Source organism: Neolamprologus brichardi, chromosome 7 (genome assembly GCF_056152115.1).
Source record: "Neolamprologus brichardi isolate AB-2024 chromosome 7, ASM5615211v1, whole genome shotgun sequence".
Lineage (NCBI taxonomy): Eukaryota > Metazoa > Chordata > Actinopteri > Cichliformes > Cichlidae > Neolamprologus > Neolamprologus brichardi.
Window position 1 is genome coordinate 9,553,677 of NC_142110.1, and position 27,051 is coordinate 9,580,727.

The 27,051-nt window shown below is 43.4% G+C and overlaps 1 protein-coding gene across 1 annotated transcript in view; it reads left to right on the forward strand.

Moving 5' to 3' along the window:
- wwox (WW domain containing oxidoreductase) overlaps positions 1-27,051 on the forward strand; it is a 131,337-nt gene that overhangs the window by 15,649 nt on the left and 88,637 nt on the right. Inside the window, exons 6-7 of the mRNA XM_006789486.3 lie at positions 21,423-21,511; positions 25,421-25,606. Coding sequence (XP_006789549.3) covers positions 21,423-21,511; positions 25,421-25,606 — 275 coding nt within the window. The remainder of the gene's footprint in view (positions 1-21,422; positions 21,512-25,420; positions 25,607-27,051) is intronic.

Genomic DNA, 27,051 nt, shown 5'->3' on the forward strand with positions numbered 1-27,051 from the left:
TTTATGTTAGACTACTTTTAATTAACTGCTTTAGCCCACTTACAATGAAAATGTAAAAAAATCTAGTCATTGAGCTGTGCAGTATGTTAACACTATTGGAAGTAAAAATAACTTTTTAACAGATATATATATATATATATATATATATATGTGTGTGTGTGTGTGTGTGTGTGTGTGTGTGTGTGTGTTCTGCATTAATTTTGATGCCACACAAATTATTTGTGCCACTCCAAAAAATAATTTCTGTCCACTATGAGATAAAGGAGAACAACAGCCTGACATCTGCAGGCCTGACAACAGGAGATGTATCACTCCTGTAAAACCTGTAACATTCAGCAGTCGCCTCATTGTTCTGACACACACAACAAAACTATTGACTACACTACACACTCACTTCACAAGATTTGCGCTAAACTTTGCAAATCTCTCACATCTTAAACACCGCCGCAACTCCTAAAACGTCCCCCCGTTTCTTAACAACTAGATGCCACATTGCCATATCATTTTTTTGATTGGTCGACATGGTACTTTTTTCGACCAATAGGAAAGGCTGGGGGTTTTTGGTTTTGTTTTTGCTCGCAGGCGGAGAGTGCTTTCAAGCGTTTTCCTTATAAAACGCAGTTTTTACCGTTTCTTCCCGCAGTAAATATAAACAACGATAGTATTCAGGAAGAAAACCAAACATTACATATTTTTAATCATAACTCTGGTTTTACGTGGCCTATCAACACAAAATCAAAACTGGTATAAAGTCCACACCTTGTTCCGTCTGTCCTGCTCACATCTCCAATGGTTGTACACGTTGTCATTAACGTGGCTTCACTCCACATCAGCCACGCCGCTTTGCTAGCTAAAACACCGGTGTCGGCACATAAGGACGCTGTCATAGCCTGTCAACGTTGATTAGCTGCGTATATACGAATGTGAATCGCATTATTGGCTGGTCTATGGGATACGGTGGCATCGTTCTAATCCCATAATGACTAACACTGCAAAACAGAATTATTAAAGTATTAATTTCAATTTCAATTCAGGTTAGATTTTTTTTTGTGCAAAACGCAGATTTTCTGTGCGCAGAGACCGTGCCAGCAGTGCGCAATTGCGCACGTGCGCAGCTTAGAGGGAACATTACCAAACATCCACCAGAGTGTCTTTTACTATAACTGAAGGCTAAGATAACCGTCCACACTTGTCTTTCCAAGCAGAATCTCTCCTAACAATGCCTGGATGCCTGGAATAGAATATAAAATCATAAACTGAATAAACAACAAACCCAACAAAAAAAACTATAATGTTATCACTTCGGAGGAAAATGGCTTCAAACACTGAAACACACACACACACACACACACACACACACACACACACACACACACACACACACACATATATATATATATATATAATATATATATATATAATATATATATATATATATATATATTATATATATATATATTATATATATATATATATATATAAGTGCCAGGGTTTAAATACGTTTCTTCAGGTGTAAAATTAGATATTTAATCACTGGGAATTTCTTTTCTTTTGGGATTCAGCCCCAAGAGGCCGTTGGTGGAACTGCAGTTTTTGGCACATCCACATTAATTTCCTAGTATTGTCATCTAAGTTTCTCCAGGGAGCCTCGTTCAGATTTTTAAGCACTGCAGCTCTTGGCCTTTGCCTGACGCTTTAACTATATGCATTCTTTTCAATAGCCTTTTACCTACCCATCTCCTATTCCCCTCACAGTGTAAAGCAGGTTAAGTTGCTGGTTAACAACCAAAGTGTTGTCTGCATACCAGAGATGTATTTTTCCTGATTGCCTTTAAATTTATGCTTATCTTTGATTCCAGTGTCTCCCTTAGAGAGCTGTAATGGACTCCCCTGAGATGTAGACCACTGCTTGGTGGGCCAACCAAGGCCCTCGGCCCCTGAGTAGAATATAACATACACACACGTGCGCCTAGGTCCTTTTTGTAACTTCTTTCCCTTTTTTTTAAATCTAAAATGCTCATTTCCCCCATTGCCCCTCTCTACAAAACATGCTAATGAGATGCTTTGTAAGGGCGTTAATTAGCGAGTTAGTCACTGATTGCTGTGCTTGTTTTTGTTGTGTGTGCGCGTGTCAGGGTGGGAGGGGTTGGGGTGGTGGGGTGTTAATATGGCTGTGTGCCGCTGAGGAGAGGTTCTGTCAGGGTCTGCTCTGGAACCAATTAGGCTAAAGCCTAGTGTCCACTGAGGCTGCTGGGAGAAAAAAAAGCCTGCTGCTTGCAATGTCAAACAGCAACATTAACACAGGCCAGAGAGGAAGAGCAAGACAGGCAGAGAGCTGATAAGCAGCGGTCATTTATACAGACAGGCAGACAGTTTAAAACACAGACAGTCCTTCACTGAATATGAAAATCAGGCAGAGAATGCACTCGTACCCCTCTACCCTCTACCATGCAGTGCTATCTTTGCCATTGTTATCAGTCCTTTAGATCTATAGATATATATGTATATATGCCTTTTTTTTGCGGGCTGCTGTAGGATAAATTAAGATCCGAATCAATGGCACAGGATGTTCCTTTCCAAGCACCTGCTATTTCAGGTGGAGTAACTGAATCTTTTGTTTTTTTAACAAAGTGGAAATGGAAAATGTTTTAAAAGGCAGACAGGAAGAAGGCAGTCCAACCTTGATGTGAGTACATAATGCTGTGTTCCCATGACTTCCCGATGCACCATCTTACCGAGGCACACTGGCTTCTTCCTGCTGGTGGCTTATGATTTATAAGATAATGCCACATGTTTATGCGTCATGGCCTACATACGGCAGTATGAGGTGGCAAAGTTCTACACGAGTCCCACATTTGTTCTAGAAATCTTCCCTGCATGACTCTGTGTGTTGGGATACATGCAGGGTTTTCAAACCCTTTGCCGTCACCCCCACTCTACCTTTAACCTGAATCACACCGGTTTGGAAATTTGTGTGCGTGCCTCCGTGTGTCCATTTGCGCAGTGCATAACCTTGTGTGTCAGTCTGACAGGCCCTGTGCCCCGCTGGCCACCATGACATGCCACGCTATAACCCGGCTTCTCTCGTTTGGGCCAACATGAACTGACACTTGTGAAATGCTGACCTGGTCCGTCGCAGACCCTCCAGCGCCTCAGGATGCTGCTCTTTTAGTCAGTGTTCCTCACTTCTCCCCTCATTTCATCATTCCTTTATTTTCCCTTCTTTTAGAAGGGCCTCAAAAGTCCCTTCTCACTCACCTTTCAGACCCCTACCAGTTTTTCCTCCTCCTTTATCTTCCTAAATGATTAAGGAAATTGCAGCCCATTTCCCAGGTCAGTGAGCAGGGCTGGAGCACTCTCTTCTGCTCCCAGAGTAACCAGTATATCATAATTAATCATTTTCAAATCCTCTATCTTGCAGATGCGAGTTCACACTGGTACACTGGTATCCCCACATCAACCTCTTCTGGGAGGATGCCGATTAAAGATGAACATATCAAGCAAAAATACTGCTCATATATATTTTCTTTTTTTTCTGGGGAGCAACAACATGTATAGATGTGTGCACTTTGCTGGTTTTACCTAATTTTATTTTATTATTATTTTTTTACTGAAGGAGTTCTGTGCACCTGTAGTGGTCTTCGCATTTGAAAGTTTATTCAGTTTGTAAAAAGCATGAAATCTCACCACATAACACACGTTTTACTGGTTAGATTGTTAGCAGGGTTATTATTATACTTAACTAAAATTTAAGTTAAACTAGATATGAAATACAAATAAAAATAAAAAACTAAACTAACTTTAAAAAATATGGAAACTAACTGAAACTAAACTGAATTAAAAATAAAAATTAAATAATATTAATAAGAAATACAATTTTATAACTGTGGTTGTTAACAACACGTCCTTCTAATTTGTTTTGTTATTCAAAGGTTAGCTTATAGGTTGTAAAGCAATATGACCACATGTTGATTTAAAAAAAGTAATGCAAAAATATTTGAGGAAAAGAAGTAGTTGCAAAATATGTTTAAAAAAAAAAAATTAAAGACAGAAATAGACAATCATGACCTTCCCAACCAGTGCCAGCAGCTGGGAGACCTAATTCCTCCAGCTTGTCCTGTCTGTCCTGGCTCTCCTCCTGCTTTTAGATGCCCAAAATACCTCACCTGGGAAGCCCTTATGACAGATGCCCCCTCAGCTGGCTCCCTTTGATGTATAAGGCTTTACTCTGAGCTTCTCCTGAAAGGCTGAGATCCTCACCGTATCTCTCAGGGTGAGCTCAGACACCCTTTGGAGGAAGCTCATATCCACCACTTATTCTATCAGTCTGTACCCGCAGCTCATGGCTATTCGTGATGGTAGAAATGTAGATGGACCAGGAAATGAACTTTTCACCACAATCCACAGCATCTGCAATCCCTGGAGATGCTGCACCAATCTGTCTGTCATCTCCTGCCCCATTCTTTCAATATGTGTGTGTAACACTGGGAGATACGCATTTTCTTTCTCATCTAGAAATGAGGCAATTTCTTCAGTGTGGGGTTTTGCTTACATATCACTGTTGGAGCTCAGATAAATCCAACGGAGATTGTTGCTGGTGATGTCAAGACTTGTACTTAAATAGCCCCTTAGGTTGTCTCCGGACCACAGCAACATTACACCTGCGCCTCCCTCTGCTCACCCAATCGTCTCCTCAGGTGCATCCACTAAATCACTGAGGTAGAGGTGGTTCTCTTTTATTTCCAGGATTGTACAAATCGTTCTGTTTCTTTGCATATTAGCAGCATGAATCTGCCTCTCCAGGGAGAACTTCTCATCTCTCTTTATTTGCTTATTTGCTTGTTTTCTACTTGAGCTCTGCCTGCGAATTAGGATCCCCCAGTCCCATGCCTTTAACTACTTTCTACTCTAGCTTAAGAGCAGAAAGGATGGATTGAATGAAGGTGCACCCATGATATGTAAATTTGATGAGGAGACCCCCTCCCCCCCTTTTTTAACTCAAATTTATTCCCCAGCAAGTGACCACACAGGGCTAAGGAACAGCAATAAGAGTTACTGTAATATACCACTGAGGATTTCTTTGCATTACACAGGTGACGGCTCTAGTTTAGCTTGTGGGAATACTAAAGGAGGCTTTGTGTAGTAGAGACTATTAGTACAACAACCTTAAGAGTTGAATATCGTGAAGTTTTACAGTAGTCCAGTGTGTGATTGTGCATCTTTGCAATACGCTCCTCAGGTTCAGTATGTATGTGCCCTCACATGAACAGTGCACACACACACACACACATTCGCATGGTGTGTATTTAAATGCTTAATTATGCATTTTGCATAGCTTTGGGACATGCATCACTCTTCCCAGACTGCTAATAAAGTGACCAGGGAGATGGGGAACCTAAATGAATCCTAAAGTGCCTGGCTTGCATTCCTCACTCTCTCCCTCTCTCTCCCTCAGCGCTCTGCTTAGTTATTCCAGCCCACCGTGAAAAGCTGTGTGCCGCTCAGCTCTGTTCCTCCTTATGTCTGTCTGCCGTAGCCAGGTGCTCTGTCTCCTGAAGAGGTGTGGCCTGCTCCTAATTGCCTGGACCACAGTGAACTATGGGCAAATGCTTTGTGTGAGGGAGCACCGTGGAGGAATAATTTTGAATAAATCACGTAGTTAGCCGGTTGATATTTTCTGCTAAATAAGCACTTCAGCGGGCGTCTCACAAGGAGGTGTGAGCGTTAGAATGATGGGTCACTTGCCATAGGTCATGTTGGGGAGGATTTAAATGATTTAAATGATGTCACTGCCACTGAAGGGGACGGGTTCAGGAAGGATGTGTAAGGCAGCACCTCTTTGTTGTTTGAACCTGACAGATTTCCATCCTTCTCTCTTTCACTTTTCCCTCTGAAGGAGGACCCATTGCCCTGGGATGAGGGCTTCTTATGATGAGAGAGGTGAGAGGTTGCCTGGATCTCTTTCCCTCTTTCTGTCTCTCTCTTTTTCTGTCTGCCAGCAGAGAATGTTATTATTGAAGTCTGAGAAGTGCTGACCACAGAGAGACACGTCCAGCACACACTCTAATGTTTTAAATCAAGAGATGAGCCAATTGTAATAGACTGCAGTCAAATAGACCGAGGCTTAGTTGACGTCTGCCAAACAAGCAAGCATAGTAATGTCGAGTGCAGGAGCCATCTGGCAACGGCCTGTAACATTCATCTGCCATTACCCCGAGCTTTTTTAGCATTTTAGCGCAGTTTGAAATTAGCATAGGCTCTCAGATCCCGAGATAAAGTTCACAGGCGATGCAGTAGGCTAATTACATGTAATTCTGTGTTTGATGTCTCTGTGAGATTGAAATTGTCGGATGTTGTCTCTTGTCATCATGAGATGGGAACCTAATGAGTGTATTCGGTGCCCTACAATGTCTGGTTGCATTTCACATATGAGACAGAGGAGAGGGTGAAAACGGAGAAGAAGGAGATTGTGAATGTTAGTAGCGTGTGTCGGTTGAGAAGGACATTGGGATTTGTTCACTAATGAACAGACAAGTGTGTCATAACACGTCAGCTGCTGGGATATCCGACTGTTCTGACGCTGTAAGTTACAAATTTCAAAGTCAGGCTGGTCGTCCATCTCCACTTTCCACAAAGCTCTCCGAAATAAAAGGATGATGTTATTACAGCCGGATGAGACTGGACCCTTTTAAAGATGTGCCTTTAAAAAGCAATACATACCTGCAGCTCTGTTATTTAATTTCTCCACAGTCAATATATGCAGTTGGATTTTGATGCTGAACTCTGCATGCCATCTTTTTTGACTGCGCAAAGTGTTTTCTGCTTATATGGCTGTGTCTCCGAGCCTTTGACTTGTTTTTATAGGGTATATTCTGCAGTCTGGTCTCATGGAATGATACCAGTGAACTGCTTCAGGCATCCGAATAATCCTGCCCCAGGCACAGCTATCATTATTTTCTGGGAAGTTGTTTGTGTGCATGTGTGCACGTGCACATGTAAGTATGTATGTCTGCGTGTTTGTATGTGCTGTGACACGGCGTTAACACTGGTTTACAGCTTAATCAGTCTGTGTAACTGGATGCATATTTATCAGAGAGAAAATTCATGCTCAAAGAATTAGACCTTAGCCCATACATCATTATCAAACGCACACCCACCCACACATGCATGCCCTTCAACACATACACAGACACACACACAGATCCACATTTCATTAGAGAGGCAGATTCAGGCAGCAGTAGATTAAAAACAACGTGTGTTTTTACAGGTCCATAAATCAAGCGCGGGACGAGGGGGATTCATTTAGAGAACACCAGAGTTGTGGCGTAGTTGCCCTCACGTGACTAATGCTCAGCTGCGATACTTTGATACACTGCCTTTTTATTAGTTTCATTCTCTCTTGCCCCATATCAACGATTATCTCTCAGCTCACATCTGACTCGTGGTCTACGTTATATGTTGAGTTCGTTTTGGTGAGGAAAGAGCCAACATTGTGACGCACGATTATGCCTACATACGTGCGCGCGATTAGGCCTACACTACAGATTTACCAGATTAATTGTATGGCATTGTTTGTGTGCTGTTCACTGGAGAAAGTCAGGTCATGTCCTTTGTTCTCTGCCTCCAATGGGAATGTTAGATGATTAGCATCTAATATTTGGACTGCTCAGACTTACCACTGTTTAAAAAAAAATGTTATTAGTGATGCTCTGCAATAAAGGTAACACCCACACATTCACCACCGCTTCATCTGTCATACAGCTATTGTCTCAGCCACGCTGAGGCTTAGCTGTTTGGTCATGTGTGTCTGTGTTTGTGGGTGTGTAGCCCTGATTTTCAGCATGAGTCCGACACACGGGGAGCTAGTGTAATTTCCCCCTGCACTAAAACCCCCAACAAGTGGCACCAGGGGAGAGAGGAGCATATTACAAGTTCAAGCGGCTATGCTTTCCTTTACCTCAGAGAACTACAAGCGCTCCTGACCTGTGACCAGGCATAGCCTGTGTGTGTGTTTGTCTGTGTGTGTGTGTGTATGCGTTTGTACGTTGAGGGAGGCTCAAAGGTGTCTGAGCTACCTTGCTGTTCTTTCAAAGTGTAAAGCATTTATTAGGGTCCAGACCTGTTTGGGGGGCCGCAGGGCAATATTATTTCATGTGTTCCAATTGAGGTGTGTGTGTTTGTGTGTGAGAAAGAGAGAGTGTGTTTTCTGTGCAACTTTTTAGATAACCAGCTCTATATAGGAGGAGGCTAGAAGGTGAACAGGTTTGGTAAATATATCAAATAACTCTGTAATAAAAACCCGCTGTAAACCAGTGAACACAGTTTGACCTTTGACCTCCAGCTCCCTCGGTCACAGTGCTACATGTAGACCACATGCAGCTCTGCTGATTAATTCTGCCGTGGACCATGAGGAGGAAGTATGTGTCTCAGACTTTGGCTTGAAACTTTTCTGTTCCATCTAATAAAGTGTATTAAGGAAACTGTGAAACCTTTCTCTCAAATAGTGGTGATCCATTTATAACTCAGAGACTACAGTAAAATTAACCACTATGTGTCACGGTAGGTTAATTTAAGTAAATTGAAGAAGACTCAATGAGAATGGCGACCATCTAAAAAGTGGAAATCGGGACGTTCCTCTTCTCGAGTCTTTAAACCAGAAGTTTGTCTATGCATGAGTTATGATACAAACAGAACCCATTAGATTCAGGTTACTGTAGTCTCTAGTGATTGAGGGTGGTGACATATAACCCGAGTCTCCTGACTGAGAGTTTTGTGTTTTATTTCAGCCTCTAAAACAAAAACCAGCTCTAAATCTGCTTTGCCGATCTGTAGGGCACCAGCCACCACTCCAAACCTCCCGAGGAACTTTTTGTTGTTGTTGTTGTTTTATGATGCAGACTTGGTATATTAACAGATTACCTGACAGCACAGCATAATGTGCTCTTAAGTCATTTAACATATTTCTGTGAGATCAGGCTGGTTGGAAAACTAGAAATGTGAAAGTCTGCTTTTGTCTCGCTTCATCTGATGCAACTTTGTGTTAAATCTTTCTTTAGGGTCATTGTGAGCTGCACGTGAGCTGTGCTAGAACAGCTGTAACTTCTGTCTAATTTAGCTTATCATCTTCTGCTACAGGACATAATGATATGACAGCCCTTTGTCATTCCTACAGGTCTGTTTGTGGGAGCGAACGGTGAATAGAGATAATTGCTGCCTCTCGTTTATCCTGTGAAGGGCACTTCTACATTTTACCCCAATTGCAACTCAATGGATATATAACTCAAGTGTGAGTGTAGGGGCCATGTGTACTTGGATATTTCCTTGGATCAGTTTGCTCCATTAATTTTTTGGAAACCAAATCTCTATTAGGGCTTGAATGAATGATCAACAAGAGCCAACTAGGGCAGTGTAGAAGACCGGACTTATGTGCAAAGGGAGGTAAAAATCGTGAAAGTAAAGGGAGGAGAAGAAGATGGGGTGAAGAAAGGGAAGCATGGAGGAGTGAGGTGTGGTTACGTGGGGGTAGGGTGCAAGGATGCTCATCTGTTACATCGCACAGGAGCCCAGGGGTCAGCTTCAGCAAGACGGATTCAGAGCTATTGGGTTTGGACTCCATCTCCCATAAATCCTGGCACGTGACGCTGATGGATGTGGGCCATAAAGCCTCCCGCGCTGACATGTGGAGAGCAACATGGGAGAACCATGGGAAAAAGTGAGTGCTCCAGGTTAATGTCAGCGACGCCTGGGAGTGAAGAGGGGATGATGGAGAGAAAGAAAGACCTGGGCAGCGAGAGATCAGAGGTGTAGAGAGGGAGATTGAGAAGAATGAGCAGAAAAAGCCGAGCGTTTGTGGGAACACTGTAACAGAATTTGCTGTGGCATTCGCAGTAATTCAGCTGTCATCATACGGGTTTAAAGCCACGTTGCTTGGAGTGCAGTGGATCGCTCCACAGTGTTTGTGTGAGAGAGGAAAAAACATTCACTACTGTGTGACTATAACAGCGTTTAGCAGAAGTAGATTTGTATTATGTGCATTTATTGTTATTATTTGCTTTTATGGTGTCTGACGCTTTACCAAGATGAATATAACTCATTAAAAAAAGCAATAGAATTATAATAGACTCAACTACAGGAACTGCCGACCTGGCTAGACAGGAAATGGAGACATGTATACTTCCTCATTAACAGAACCCCGTTTGGGCCATAAACCACCATCCCAATGTGCTCGAGGAAAATGCCCTGATTAGGCGGGTGGAGGGGCATTGCTGCCCTAATGAAGGCTTCCCCCACAGTCATTTATGATATTGGTATGGGTAGTATGGTGACTAGGCCTATGGGATGAGCTGACTTACAAGAGATATGGATGTAAGTGAGCGGATGCAGTATTTTTGTATGGATGGGAGAGTTGAGAGGGCCGGGGGAATGCATATTCACAACTCATTTGGGGGAGTCAGTTTTACTAGGTTGCGGCTAATGGAGATGAGCTTGTGTTAAGAGCCGGGGGAGACGGTAATTTTACATAAAACCAAAAGAGGTTTGAAATGGGTGTGTGCGCGGTCAGGTTGTGTTTACTTTGTTCTGCCATCTTTTTTTTCGTTATTTGCTTTATCTACCCAACTGAAAAAGAAGAAGATGTGATTGAGAATGACATTACTTATCATTATCATTTTTCTCTTTTAATTTACATTTTAATGAATTGATTTATGATAATAATAAAAAAAAAACAACACATCGTATTTGGTTTAATCTTGCGGAGAAAGACTTCAGTGTAGATGTATTGAGATTGAGTTTTGAGGTTAATCTGCATTTTTGCGCCTCACTTGTTAAGAGGGCAAACTTTAATTCCTGCTCTCCGACAAATGCAGGCAAATTACAAAAAAGTTTTCGGCCTTTTTTCAAAGGATTTTATGAGCACCACTATAAATTTTTTGGGAGAGTTGGAAAACGTTAATAGACACAATGTTTTATTTGCACAGTCTTGTGTAAAAAAAAGCTATTATGCGGGCTGGATAATAGGATTTACATCGTGTTTATGAGGCTTTATTTTTTGACCAGTGGTATTGTGCGTGCCTTACACTCATTACGATGCTTTGCAAATAGAGTTGCATTCTAATTTAGTCATTTTGGTGATGCTGTTGGTACCGTTTGCCCTATAAACTTTCAGTAAATGCAGTGGGATTTTTCGGATTTTTAAACTAGGTTGTGTTCATTAGGAAAAATAAGTCTGTGAAGGAAAACGAGACACATAAATATAGATTTCAAGGTCTTACAAATGCCTTGAACAAATGTTACAATAAGCTAATCCCTCACCACCATTGTTTCCTCTCCGCTTCCTAATTTCTCGCTTTTTCTCGACTCACCCCTCGTCGCTCCCCCCCAACATCGCCACAGGAGCTACCTGAGGCCCTTGTGTCCACCTCATTCATCACCAAGGTTTGATTCCTCTGCTTTGAGAGAGATTGGGGGAAAAAAAGAGTTTAGGAGGAAGAGTAAAGAGTCATAACAAACCCTCCTCTGTTCTCTCCCCTTCTTCTCTACCTCCCTTCCTTCAGCGTGTGAGGGAGAGATGAATGCAGCCAGTGGAATTAATTGCACTCCGTTACTGAAGATCAGCAAGTTTGCACTGTTGGCGTGCTGATCTGCCATATGGCTGCCCACTAGGTGAACACTTTGATTAATGTTGCCCACTCCCCATTTTTTTCCCCACTAATATTTGATTCTGATAACTGAAACTCAGCTCCTCATTCTTAGTCTTTCCATCTTCACTCCTTGCACGCCTCCTGTTTGCCTTTTGTTTCCCTCTTTTTTTAATTTAGTTTTTGCCATGGCCACCCGAGCCATCTGTATTTGCAGGTAAAGTTCGGTCATCTTCGTCATATTTTTTGTTTTGCTTACAGAGAGTTTGTGTGATGTGGCATCGGTATCTGTGAGCATCCGTGAGATTAGAGGGAGAAAGAAAGGCCAGAGTGTTTGTTTAAGAGAGAGCTTTGGAGCTGTGGGTATGTGTCCTTCGCACTTGATTAGGCCCCTGGTGTGTTCAGTGGTTCTCTATTAGCCTCCTCAGCCTCTCGTCTTCTACTGTGCAAAGTGACTACTCTCATGCCCAGAGGTCTAAGATGCACACACTCACACACACAAACCATGCACACAGTCAGATAGGACAGTGTGCTGGGGTCCATGCAGTAACAAGGAGGTGAACAGATGCTGGAGTCACAATATCAATAGGGCTGACTGTAGGTAATAATGCCTTAGCAGGGTCCAGCCATGAGACAGCGCTAACTAGAGAGGCAAGTCTCAAGTGGAGCATTCACTATCTGCAAATCGCACCATGTGGCTGTGTGCGTGTGTGCTTGTTTGTGGGTGCGCATACTCCCATTACACGTTAGAAAGAGCCTGACGTTGCTGCAGGGGTGCAGCGCGGCGATGTCAGTGTCATCATCAGCTCGGAGACAAAATGTTCTCACCTGAGGTCACAAGTTCACATTTGTTTTCTTTTTTTTTTTTCTTTACCCCCCTGCTATAATGAGGCAGCAATTCAGAGCACTATGCAGACATCTATGCGGGAAGATGTATTACGATCACATGGGTGCTTTGTTTTCCTTCTTTTTTTATGGCCTGTTCTTGCTGCTCGTCTATTTTGGTCTTCCTCAGTCTTGTTAAGTGCTGCCATTCTCCGGTGTTTGGATGTGGCCCAGAGGGCCCTTAGCGAAACCAGGGGCTGGGAATGAGCAGCGAGCCCCAGCCAGGGGGTGCCCATGGTAGACTGCCAGTCCCACTAAATCTCGCTGATTACCTGGGGTGGCTGTGGTGTGATGGGGGTGTTACCAAGGTGCTAGGCTCTCCAAAGAGGCTGATTGAGATGCAAATGGAGGCCATAACTCAGAGGTAATGCAGATCTGAGCACCCTTTTCCTTGTCCGTTCTTGCTTACCTCACTCTCTCATCACTCCCCATTTACCCCAGCATAGGAGGAGGCATTGTTATCGTCTCGGGATAAAGTTAGATATTTATCATAGAAGGAGAGAAATACTGGGCTAAGGCTAGGGCTGAGTATGGGAATTGATGGTGGTTTTGACTCGACAAAAGCTCCACAAACTACCAAGTTAGCTCACACATCCCTGCATTTAGCTACATCAACACAAGTGCAGATGCACCTGAAGAGACCAGAATGTTCTCCTGTTTCTTAGACAGAACAGATGGACACTATAAAGTGTGAGGGACTCTAGGCTTGCCGGTATAGAGAGGTGGAATGAACAGGGGAGGAGGAGAGGAGGAGTAATTGCATAGTCCTTTGCCGAATTGTTCTGTGGATGCAAATTTAAATCCCTCCTATTATTTTAATAATCTGCCTTTTACTGCTTGTGCTCGGATCATTTGTTTGCAAACCAGGTTATTTGGAGAGGGAGGCTCGGGGGTAATTTCATGCTTTGGAGCATTTATATCTATAACTTAATGAGGAGAGGGCCTGTTGTTTCCTGGTAATACACTGCTAGAGGGGAGCAAACTTTTTATTCTCCGTTTAGGGTACTGTTAGAGGGCAATAATGTGGGATTACTCTGATGGAATTAAGGAGCAAACTGAGGAGAGACCTAATGTAGCTTTGGGTGATAGACGAAAGTAATACTGATGGTTTAGACGGGGTTTTTTAGGTTCATGGGTTGTACCATAGGAGGATGGGCTTTCCTGTTTGCCAATCACAATAAGCAGATTTCTTCAGATTTTAGGTCTCCTTTTTTCCATCGCATCCACCTCTAAAAGAAGAAACCTCTTCATCAACATGCTCTGGGTGCACCAGTTTCTAAAATTCAGATATTGTCACTCAGTTAGCGCCAGGGCAGAAAGTCAACCCAGTGGTCCCAGCTGGAACTTAATTTGACACAACCTTAATACATTTAGCTGAGAGACAAAAGGAAGACGCGCCGTCTACAGAAAGCAGCACGCAGTCTTGCGAGATGATCGGGACTCTTAATGCAGTTACTTTCCTTCAGTGGAGCCAAAGACATCGTGGGATGGAGTGATGGAGGGGAAGGTGTGTGTCCACGTCGTCCTCTTCTTTCCTTCCTGCTCGCTGTCACTCCTTCACTCCTCCGTTCCCCCGTGTAGGATCGCTGCTCCCGCAAATTGAATCAGACTGCATGAATTAAAGCAATAATTCAATTTGTTTACAAGGCATCATTTATTCTCTGTCACGCCGGTGTTCTGTTGACGATCCGCGGCTCGCCGACCCTCGACCTCTGCCGAGGTCACATGACGCACTTATTCTATTTTTCAACCAGAGTCTTTTAGGCTATTATCAGGCGACAAGGGGCTAAAGATACATGATGAGAATCCTATTATTCAAATCTGCCAAGCATTTTCACTGAATGCAAAACTGCCCTTATCAGCAGACAGGACAGATCATGTAAATCGTGCTTCAGCAACTGCATTTGCGGCTTGCTGATGAGCGTGCTCCTGACTTTGGAAATCGAAGTAATGTTAATAGTAAAAACAAACACTCTGATGTCAGATGGTGCCTCCCTTTTATCCCTTTGCTAAAAGGTCACTCTTACGTTCCCCGTTTGTTGCACGCGTGGTGATAACAGAGTATCTCTACCGTGTGATTTCACACGAGCGAGGGCAAGATTTTCTATCCCAGAGAGAAAGAGCAAAAGGCACCATTTCCTGTCTTTCCAGACTAAACTATTGTGACAGTGGAAAATGGTAAGCAGTTTAGAATATTGCCGAACAAAAGAGCTTTTAATCAAAGTGCATACCAGACCCTGCGGAGTATAAAACATTCCCTCATCAAAAGGCCTATTATACACTTACTCACATCAAAGGCCTACACGTTCCTTAATTGCAAGATTCTTTTCTTATTCAATTATGTTATGCTTATGTTTTTATAACGCTGATACAAAAAAGGAGGCTCGGATAACCAAATCAAAGGGGCTTAATTTATTATCTCTGAACAGCCGATGTGTGTTCACTACAACAGTATACATTTGTGTAAATGGTTTTGGTGCTTTACCAGGCCTCTGGATACTGAGATGGCACCAAGCACGAGCGTTTCAGGAGAAATTAAACAGAGTAAAACTAGCAGGTTTAGATAAAGCAATCACATTACTGTCGCACTTGAAAAGAACGCATTATTTTGTACTTGAGCGAACGGAGCTTTATTGCTGACACGCCCAAACCGAAAGTTGTATATACAATATAAATGCACAGGGCCTAGGAGTTTTTCTCCATCTCTTTTGTTATCTAACCACAACATAATCAGCAGCTAAGTCTGCTTGCGCTGTTCAGCCAGACACTAAAGTCCCTGTGCAGAATTGCAAAATAAGTTGGGTGTAAATATGTAATTGCCAGTGCTTATTCTGAGATCTGAAATATTAGGGAGCAATATGGAACGCATTAAAATCCTGGTTGTTAGGGGTATCGGTTACACTGAAGACATGCAGGAAAATGTGCACTGTCTGCGAATCTGGCGGAGATAGAGGGGGTAAGATGAGGGGGGGAGATAGGAGCAGGAGAGGGTGAGGAAATGGAGAAGAAGAGACAGAAGAAGAGAAGAGTAAGATGAAAATCTCTTGATGTCTTTCTGAGAACATAGACACATTATTTAAATCTCCATCACTTTTTAATGTAAATCTGATCAGGCTGTGGCCTGGATGAAGGAGGGGAGAAGGGAAGTAGAGGCAGAAATGGAGACACGCACACTGACACAGAAAGCTTTATGATAAAACACCGTTAGGATTGAAAGCTGGATGTTGCTATCTCACTTCACACTTGATTCTTTATGAAACATAAACAAAAAACAAAACGATTTTATATTAAGCGTCTTTTTTTTTTTCTTAATGAAAAAACACTTACTTCCACTGTGGTGGAATATTTTTAATGTGCAATGTTTGTATATATGGGTGCACGTGTCAGCTTGTACGTGCGTGCTTTATGTGTGTGTTTGTGTGCAATCTGATATCTGCCTCAGGCCCCATGGCCCTGGTCTGTCTGCATCCGAAAAGCAAACTCTGCAATTATGATGACCGCCCTGTCCTTTTCATTTCCCATCGCTGTCTCTCTCTCCCTCTCTCGTTGTCTGCTCTTATGCCTTCCCCTCTCTCTGTCTTTATTTTTCCTCTTGTCTGACCTGTCTGTCTTTGGAAAGGTAGCCAAAGTCTCAATAGCTATAAAATAACGCCAAGCTCGATCACCTCAAGTTTCAATGCAAAATCATCTCGCTCTTTTTTCTGTGTGTGCAGTCCGTTCAACCTCACAGATAGCCTCCAAAAAAATTGCTCATCTGTATATTTACATGGCCATTGTTCATGTTTACTAGCAGTAACCCACCAAAAAAGCCAAACCCCAATACTTCCCTGCATAATTTCTTATATATTGTTGTGTGAATTTGGTTTTATCTGGCTGTACGTTAATTTAGATTTTTGGAATCGCTTTCTAAAAATGACAGCATATTCTAAGACCATTTTTACTGAATTATATTATGCTGTATTATAATGCATTGTATGCATAACTCCCACTTTACTACATTAGAGGGAAATATTGCACTTTTTACTTCACTAAATTTATTTGACAGTTAAAGTTAAAGATTTTGAAAACCTGTAATGAGCGTATAAAATGTAACGCCTCACTATTCAGTAAAATTAAATTACACACCAGCATATAAAGTACTTAAAACTGCTTCACCTCCACCAGCTATACCATTAAAATTCTGCTTACACATTATTTAATAAGTGTTATAAAAAGTAATTGTGTAACGTTGCCTCTGTAATGACTACTTTTGGTTTATTTAAATTACACATTGCTGCTAAAAAAGATTTAATTATTCGTATATTTTGTATTGCTGCTTTTACCCATTAAAGTAACTAAATACTTCTTTTACTGTTCATCTTTAAGTTCTTTTAAAGTCATTTTCTGCTCAGCGCGCTTTTCTCCAGCTGTCCGCCTCCATGTGACTCCCTGACAGGTTTGAATGAATGATTAGCTCATCGAAGTGCTTACTAATTCACGCATTTAATTAATTACAGTTATTAGAGCCGCGCTTACTAACACGGCACGGCCGTCGCTGACCAGAAATGTCAACCGAGTACTTAACCGAGGCCTGGCCTCTTTGCTCCCCGCGCGCGCATCAGGTGCCCCTGATGTCGGCGTTACGAGCAGCGGCACGTGGGCGCCTCATTCTTCATGTTTCTCATCTGGAAAATCATCCCATGTCCTTCCTTCACCTTTCCCATATCTGCCCCTGCAATTGCTTGATTTGTAACTTGATTTCAGGAAAGGGAAAACCTGTAGATTATCCAGCTTTCATTAGAGGGGAAAAACCCAGTCCGTGTCAGAGAAAGAAGAAATCAATTTAATACAGACTTAACTGGAGGAAATTGCATATTCTGCCTGTATGTGCTGAACAGGCACTTTCTCTTCCTCACCAGAGACCTGCCTCCCTATTAATTGCAGTGTGCGTGCATGCCAGTGAGTAAGTGGATGTTTGCGTGCGTGCGTGTGCGGGCGTGCATTTTGTTTGTTTGTGTGCGTTTAGTGTTTGTAATGTGCAGAAGGCGTGCTTTCATTCGTGCGTTAGGCGCTCGAATGCATGTCGTTACCTGAGTGTGTATTCAGTCTTTTTGTCTGTGTGTGGAGGTCAGTTCTCAGACCCGTGGTAGGGCACCCAGCCAGATGTGTCCTTTTCTTTATTTGCGATGTGCATGTGCGTTCTCCACACGTGGGGTGTGTGTGTGTGTGTGTGCGTCTAATTTCTTTGTTGGTGTATAGCGCATGCATAGGCACAAGTGCATGTGACTTAGCCAGGTGGAGAGGAGATTGGTTGGTATTTATGAACAAACGTCATAATTGTGACAGGATGATATATGACCTGCACATTCCACAGTCGCCCCCCCTCCTTCCTTCTCTCTTTTTCTTTTTGCTAAAAATATATATCTGTGATATGAGTCTTAAAAGCTGATGGCCAATTTAGTATGGTGTGTTGCGGCCAAGGTCATAGAGATCTGAGTTCCTTGGTGTTCCTCCCTCGGAGGCCTGTTCTAATCTACAGAGCAAGAAGAGGGGCTCAAAGTCATTTCTCTAATTGCTTTTATAAGGTGCCCTTTTCACATGGTGTCTTCCCTGCTCATTCACTTTCATCGCCATTACAACACCTTACCTCTGCACCTGCTGGTTAGGATATGTCCATATTATACTGCTGTTGCTTTATATTAATATTACGAATCTCATATTCAGAAGGAGTGATACTTCAAACCGCAGGAATTCGACACTGCGTTGTCTTCCTTTACTCGCTTCTTCTCCTCGTCCGAAGCGTTAACCGGGTTCTGCGGGCTAAGTGTTTTGTGTATATATAGGGTTTTTTTTCTGATTCCTTAAGTGTTGCCTCTGCATTGGTGATCTATAAGAGGCGCTGAGGTGGTGAGCAGCACAAGGTGAGGGAAGATGGAAGCAGGGGTTAAAGTATGAGAGTGAAGGCTGAGAAGGATAAGGGGAGAGGGGGATGAGATTGAGTCTAGTGCATTAAGACAGTGTATTATTTGGTGGTTCCACTTGCTTGCGTCCATTAGGGGTGGCTTCTGTGCTATTAAAGGGGTCAGCGAAGTGTGTGCACCTGTGTGTGCCCACACGTGTGTGTGTGTTTTAAGAGTTAGTAAAGTGGTCCAGTATCTTATTGAACAGGATGGGACTCCCCTGCTCTAATACTTCTTCATTTTATTGGATTGGATGGCCCCGGTTATAATTGTATTAGAGCGCTTCCCCATCTATCCTCTCCTCCTTCTCCATCTTTCTTTCAGCAGTGATCACATGTCATTCCTGGGTACGGCGCGGAAAAGAGCAGGATAGAGAAGGAGAACCTCTGCAGTTGCCAACTTTCTGTATTCACGGAGGGAAAAGTTTAACTGTTTGCCTCCATCCTTGCTCTTAGTCCTTCCTTCTTTTTTTCCTTATGGCGGAAGTCCTAAAGGTCATTGTCTTGTTACAGATAGCTCGTCTTCTGGGTTTGATGGCAGGTGACAGGTGAGAGGTGTTGGCAGCAGCGGTAGTCTGAGGCATCAGGTGATGTTATCTTCACGGTGACCTTGCCGATTTCTGTCCTGAACACGTGGCTGTTTTGCGGACGCGTAGACACGAGGACGCTCACTTTGCAGCGGTTTCTCATTTTCGGAGCTTATTTACCGCGTTTCTCTCAGAATTAGCCTTTCTGTTTTAGTTGTAGCGATAGGTTGTGTGTAGCTGGGGGGCGGTAAGCACTGTCACCCTGAGCCGAGCTCTGTGGTGTTGCCTACTCAGCGATTGCTCCAGAGTTAACCAGAGAGGCTTCGCTGCCTCTCACTTTTCCTTCGCCCTTGAAGAGACCAGGAGTTGTCAGGGTCCTCATAAAAACCCTGAACGATTGCGTCTATGCGTTCTCCGTCTTTTTCTACTCCTTTTTTTCTTCTTCTCCTTCCAAAACCTGGCCATCTGTCTAATTGTTCACCTCCATCGCTTTAATGCTTTTTACATGCTTTTTCCCCCTCTTTCCAGGCAATAAACTTTATTTTCTTCGCAAGACTTCAATCTGCAGGGGGAGGGTAGGCGGGCGGGCGGGCAGGCTGCTCACCTTCTCCCTGCTGGATTTGCTCCAGTGGCCCCTCTTCAACCCCCCCCTATCCTCCCTCTGGTCTCCCATTACTCCATCTCTCCTTTCCTTTCCCTCCATGTCTCTAGAGAAGAGGATATGTGTTCGTCAAGCTGACACCTGCTCTCATCTTCTCTGCTGGTCATACACACATAGAGAGCTATCCTGTTGAGGAGGCCTTATAGTGACCTGTTAATTATCACACTGCTGTCTCTTCTGACCTTGTTCGGAGGTAATGCCTCATTTTTCTCACAGTAAAATGAACAACTGAAGATGATTTTTTTTAAAACATGTGTTACAAATGAGGTTTTCCTACTATGTTGTTACTTTGGTGACCAAATATTACTTTTCAATCCACCTGCATTTATGTGCATGTATACATTGTGAAAGTGGCAAAGAGTATAAATGCACACTGCACATATAAGCAATTAAATCAGACAGTTGTCTCCTCTCACCTGTGATTACTGCTGTGTACAGATCATATAAGCAGGTACCCTATAATCATATCTATAATAGCCATAATCAGCCCTTTAATGCTCTGTAATAGCATCCATATAATGGCATAGAGTGGCATCAAGAGAATAATTCAGGCATAGATAATGGTGTGATAGCGTGGTTTTACCCTTGAGTCACAACATTGAATTTGTTGTGTGCGTGTGCGGGCGTGCGTGTGCCTCTGTATGCATGTATAAACACACCCTGGGGCAGTTAAGGTGTCTGTAAAATGCCTGAAGAATCACATTTCCATCAGAAGATGCTCTTAACCCTTTATTGTTTTCTTTGTGCTCACTGCTCCATGGAGCGTCCTTGCTGTGAGTGTCATGTGTACTTAGCTGTGCTGAGACAGACACGCTGAGGAAAGACGTTCCCATATGACACCCAGAGACAGGAGATCAGATCAGGGGAGAAGGGATGCAGGGGAGCAACACCAGTGGTGGCGGATGGCGAGCTGAACGCCTTTCCGGGTGTAATCTGAGCTGACAGTGTTCCTCTGGGATGGTGGGAGGAAGGAGGAATACCTGGTGCTACTACAGAGACCAGAGCATGAGGGATGCTCTGGAGTCTGGAGTCTACATGCTCCATGTCAATTCATGCGGCACGCACTCGTGCTAACATATGCCAGAGTCCCATGTGAGCTCATATGTTGCAGGTAGGCCGAACCTGGCTTTTTTGGTCGAGGGCCTCAGCAGATAAAGGGAAGAGTGGGGAGAGACAGAAAGGCATGGAAAGACTGTGAGTTGACAGACTTGATGAACCCCGTTGTATGATTTTATTAAACAGATATGGTCCTTGCATGCATTTTTGCTGAGGCCTTTGCCCGGCAGCACAATGCTACAGTAGGATGGAGGGGATGATGAATATTTAGCCTGTCTTCAGCAGTGTGTAAATGCAGCTATGCATTCACTTCTCAACTCATTTATCTTTTTCTTCTTCTCTGCTATCTGTCTGCCAACATATGGTGTGAGATGAGCCACACACAAACACGCAGGGAGAGGACACCGTCACTACTTATGAGTTTCTTAAGAGTCTTTAGACAGGACGGTAACTGGAAACCTGGATTCTCATCAAAGTAAAAGTGGGGAAAACATGGGGACGACAAGCAAAGAGCGATCACTCTTCCAGGACTTCAATCACTGCATTGTCCTGTGAAATAAAACAGAATGCAAACATTCAGCCTCTACTTGTGATCACTATTTCCTTTGACAACAACAATTAAAATGGGCAAAAACTTAAAAAAAAGTCTCTGAAAATTTCTTTTAATTTGCCGTTACGTCTGTATTTTTCCGATCATATTGTTTTCTCTTTCTCAACAGCACAAAGCGAGAGTTGAAGCAATGATGTGCAACCTGGCTTCTCTGCGCAGCGTCAGGGAATTTGCTGAATCTTTCAAAGCAATGAAGCTGTAAGTATTAAACACAATGTTGTTCTTTTTCATCCCTTCCTTGTTTTGGAAATGCAGGTTGTGTGTTTTTAGGATCACGCAGGCGTGGTGTAATAGATGCCGTTTATAAATTTTGTCTCCTCTTACTCTTGCCTTTGAGGTGGTCACAACTGAATTCAGCTGGCATTTGTCCCACAAAACCAAACGGTGATGCTCATGCAGGTGCCCTGCATATGGAAAATTGCCCTGCGTGATGTTGGACCTGGACAATCAAACAACATGGAGAATCTCCAGTGTGGAAAACACAGGAGAAGAGCTGGTTTAAAACTGATTTGTTAATTAAAGCTATGGCAGCGTGCCCAACTAAAAAAAATCATGGCATTTCCTATTAGTTGCTCAGACTTATTTTTAGTCTAAGAGCAGGAGAACAGTTAAGTTTAAAACGGTGGGGACTAAATAGCATCTTTTATTTAGGACTAGCAACTATTTATCTCTTTTATTATGCCATACTGAAAGGACATCTAAAATGTTACTGATGGACACCATATGGGGAAGGCCCCAGGAGTGAGTCTGTCTATTTGTGTCGATTTGCTTGACATTGGTCGAACACACTTTATGGCACTTATTTTGTGGTGGTCAGCTTTTATAGCATGTGTCTCGCGTCCCGTGGCCGCTCGTACGGTTGCTATTTTGGGGTCATAATTTCTATCATCCATACGGCTCATCCACCCGCAGGTCTCTAGGCAGGGGAGTGTGTTTTTGTGTGTGCGCAGGGGGTGTTGGTGTCAAGGGAGCCCCTTGGGGAGAGGCCGGGCAGTCATCGCCCGTAGCAGCCCCGGGGCAGGTTATGGCCATCCAGGACACGTGTCTTGGGTCACAGCCAAACCTCACGGTGGCTTCCCTCACTCTGTGTCCTATAGTTCCCTCCCTGCGCTTACATATATCCCTCCCACCCACACTCAAGTTATGCTGGCCTCCTTTCAACTCCTCAGTCCTCTCACACTTTCGTTTTTTTTTTGCATATCACCGTTTACAAATGTTTTATCTGCCTTAGTTTCTCTTTCTTTCCCGTTCTCTCGTGTCGTCTCTATGTCTGTGTCGTTCTCTCTCCACCTCAGTATTTTGGCAAGGTTGTATTTCTTCATTAGCCGTGCTGTTGGGGGGGGGAGTGCGGGACTCCCAGGGGACGTCAGAGTACATTAATTCTCATCAGAAGGCGAACAGAGCAGAGTGGAGGCTGGGAGCTCTGAGCTGTGAATGGCACTGGGCAGCTGTCTGAGTCTACCACCACTCTATTACTGCACGTATGTCTTCAGGCATAACATGCACAGGAGCGGCAAACACAGCACGCACAAATATGTGCATACAGACATACGCGGGCACACACACACACACACTTGTAAACACACAGAGACAAACAGACACAAACACACACACGTGCTCATACGCACATGCACAATAATGCTCCTGCGGCGTGTCATTGACAGGTGAAATGTAATCAGAGTCTTTTTCTTTTCCTTCTCTCGTTTCTCACTCTCTTGCTTTTAAGTGCTTTAGTCAGTGGCTTTCACGCTGCTTTGTGTTCCATTGACCCCGATTCTGCTTTAATTGCCTGTCCATTGAAATGAAATTACCTGGATATTGATATTGTTGAATGCGGCGCAGTTTCATTGGGATGTAATTGATGGAGGACGCCACTGACAGAAGGCCCTAATACAATTTCTACTGAACAGTCCGTAATTAACACGTGGAATTTGTTTTCACCTCTGATTTGTTTTTACTGAGTTCAGTTTTAATTTCAAGCATTTAAAATGCAATAGGTGATTTGTAAAAGCTAAACAAACAAATGAATATAACTAAAAATAATATACAAACCAGACAACCTTTGTCCACAATTCTTCCATTCCTTTATATTCTTGTAAGGGTCGGATTATTTTCTTGCTCCTTTCTTATGTTGCTTCTGTAGTGCGAGTTTAAATGTGGGTCAAAATGAGTGGCGCTCTCATATCCACTGCATATGTGTTTGGAGCAAAGTGCATCGTTAACGACCAGCAGTACGAGCCAAGCTCACACAGGCAATCTCTTCCTGCTGGCCTACATTATCATAGAGGTCAGGGGTCATACCCAGGGGGGTTATTTAAAGTAAATATATAAACTGATGTCTCCCCGTTCGGTAGTTAACACCCTCGTTTGACCAGCGCTGAGATTGCACGGTGCACACAGTGTTGTGTGAGGTCTTAATGTGGACGGAGGGAATGTGGTGTGCAGCAGTAGGCCTATTAAAGACATTCATTAGACCTGCGCTTATGAGAGAGGGACTAACTGGTGGGCAGTCGAATTAACAGGCCTTTTACATTACAAGCAGACTCACCAGAGGCCCATCTGAGCTGCATGGGAGAAATCGCTGCACTGACCAGAGGAAAGTTGTTTATTTGTGGAGTTTTTTGATCACCAATTTGTGATGCTTTGTTTTTCTTTTGCCTTTACAGGTCACAGCATGCAATTCTAAAGAGGTGTAAGTGTCGTAAGCGTTGGTTTAAATCAACAGCTGCGGTGAAAGGTTGAGAAGGTCGGGCTTTGTGTCTGTGATATTACTGCCCCTAGCCACTAAATTAGGGATGGAGCCAAGAGGTTTGCACACTGTTACTGTACTTCACTACACTCTATTAGACATGTGAACACTGGGGCAAAAACAACCGGTCTTTTTTTTTTTTTTTGCCTACTTTTAAGCTTAGAGCGATTTCTGAGCATTACAGCAACTTTTACTCTCCTATCTCGTGTTATCAGGATTAAACTCAGGTCGCAGAGGTTGTTTATTTACAAATGTTCTTTTAATTAAGTGAGTCTTCCTCAATTGTTTTATTTTGGGCGAAAATTTAAATATCTCACATTCCTAGTGTGCCGATAAAGCGCTGAGGTCGGCGTTCTTTAAGTTGACTTGTGCCTAGGTTGGTGCTCTTTAATGAACCTCGTGTGTTCAGAGGCCTGAAGGTGATCGTACAGTACACTACTATGTAATAGCATGGGATGGCTCATTATAGCAAGGCATAACAATTCACACATTAATTTTCCAGCATCCAGTTTTTAATTAATCCAGTAGGCAGTCTTAAACACAGGGTACACAAATTGCCTTCGGCCTCATAATTAATTCTAATGGAAGAAATTAAAAATTGGTGGGGTGTGTTTGGATTGTTCGACTGTGTTACTGTGGTTTTGAGCTCGCTGGAGCGACGCTGTCACCGACAAGGATCTCTCGCTGCCCTGACCAATCCAGCAGTCTCCTTCCCTTTCCGTGTGAGCGGGAAGCGTTGCTCAGTCGCCCACACGGATTCTGCGAGAATAAAAATGCTTTGCATGTCTCCGTCTCCTAAAACATATGCTTTCTCACTGGACCTTTTTAATAATGCCGGCTCCTTTTTTATTCCATGAGTTAGCGCGTGCTTTTTCTTTGATCTGTTTTCTTCTGCTTGGCCTTTCTGAGTCGATGTGTTGGTAGGTTTGGTTACTCAAAGTGCTTCCACAGAGCCAGTATCAACATCCATTACTTTCACCACCCCTGTGTGTTGAAACTGTTTGAGATTGCTTTTCATTGTGGTGTTGCTCTTGGATCCCAGCCAGCTGTATTCGGTATCTACAGTAGCTGTGTAGCCATAGGGAGTTGCACTGGAAACCTCTGTATCATATCAGCATTACTGATGCTCTGTCTCTGGAGACCTCTAAAGTCTACCGCACTCTGGAATAAGAAACCCCGTTTCCTCTCTCTGCTTTCATTTTTCTCTAATTCTCCTCTTTAAAAAAAAAAATCCTCCCTCTGTCTCTCATTACATCTTCTTCATCCTGATATGGTAGGAAATCTTTTTCTTTGGCCGTTTGTTTTCACTTCACAATCAGTCAAACATGTTGTGTTTTTCTGTTTTCTCCCTCCCATAGGCCGCTGCACATTCTAGTGTGTAACGCAGCAGTGTGCACTCAGCCCTATATGCTGACTGAAGACAACCTGGAGTCCACCTTCCAGATCTGCCATCTGGGTCACTTCCTGCTAGTGCAATGTCTACAAGACGTGCTGCGTCGTTCAGCCCCAGCACGTGTCGTGGTGGTTTCCTCTGAGTCACATAGGTAAAGAAAAGGAAGATAGTTTTGTGTTAGTGAGTATAAATATGTTTGATTGTTTGTCGAGAGGTTGCTGCCTGTATCAGTGAGGTCTTTCCATATTAAAGTCACGCTGATAATTGCCCAAAACTAGCCTGTCTAGTCTTCAGGAGTTCATCGCCGGTCGTGCACTTAAAGCCGCTGCACTGGCTAGTTTTCTCGACGAGTTGACAGATAAGACTTTATGCGTATTGTCAAACATGACAGCCTCACTCACTCAAACTCATTCCTTTCCGCATGCTGTCAGTGTGAATTAAACGTATCATCAGCATGATGGATGGCCTTATCAGCTAAAATTTACTTTGATCAAGTATCTGCTCTTTTATGTCTGACCCCCCTGACTCAGCCCTTTCCTCCATTTTTTTTTTTCGCAAGGAACTCCAAAGGCTCAAGTTTTTCTGTTATGCAGCAGACAAGCGCAGAGTCTTGCAGTAATCTGTAAGCCCAGACCCCGAGCCATGTATTTTAGAGCCAGTCCCTGTCTGTGTGCAGCATTGATCGTGGCTTCAGTCAGTCAGACGGCCAAGCAGTGATTGATTGGAGCTCGGCAGAGTGACCTGAGACAACGCGAACATACGCAGAGTTATTCTAGCAGATCAAACAGCAGCACTATTACAGGGGCCCTCCTATGAGTTATGTTATACAGGCTGCCATGCATGATTGGGCAGGAGCAGCAGAGGGGATGGTTTGACACTCAGATTCACTTGGGGTCACTTTGCTATTACAAGCTGTAGGAAAAGTCGGAGGAAGACGGAGTAGGAAAAGCTCATGGAAGGAAAGGTTGCCGTGAAGGGAATATTGACATGTGATTGACGCAAAACTTGCTAAAGCAGTAAGAAAAGTGGGTACAGGCAAGTTTTGATTGTGTAAAAACTGTCAGGTTAGAATAAGGAAGATGTGTACTATTTTGATGTATTTGCAGTGGTAAGAATGCACAGGTATTCTCCTTACTCTTCACCCTACAGTTTGCTCTCCTTTCCTGCCTCCCAAACACTGCCTCTCTCCTTCTGTCCTCAACAATCAGCAGTGGCTTTAACCCCTTCAAAGCAGGCTAAAGCAGAACCAGAGAGAGTCAGTTACACACTAACACAGACTAGAGAGAAGGAATAAAGGAGCAAAAGTAGACAATATCTCATATTGCATCTTCCATTCTGTCCACCTCATTCCAGACCTATATTACATCCACTGAAGTCCCTCCCTTTTTTGCTTGTGTTATTTTCACTTTCCGCTGATTTCATGTTTACTTACTTAGCCTCCCCTCACAGGCAGTGGGTGACCCATGACCTGGCAGTATATTGTATTCCCTAAGCCCCTTGTCCGCTTGGTAAAGCAGTGACCTGTAAGGGACAGGAATGGAAAAGATGGACGGAGGAGTAATGGCTGGACACTTTATCAGTTTCCACCATAGGGGC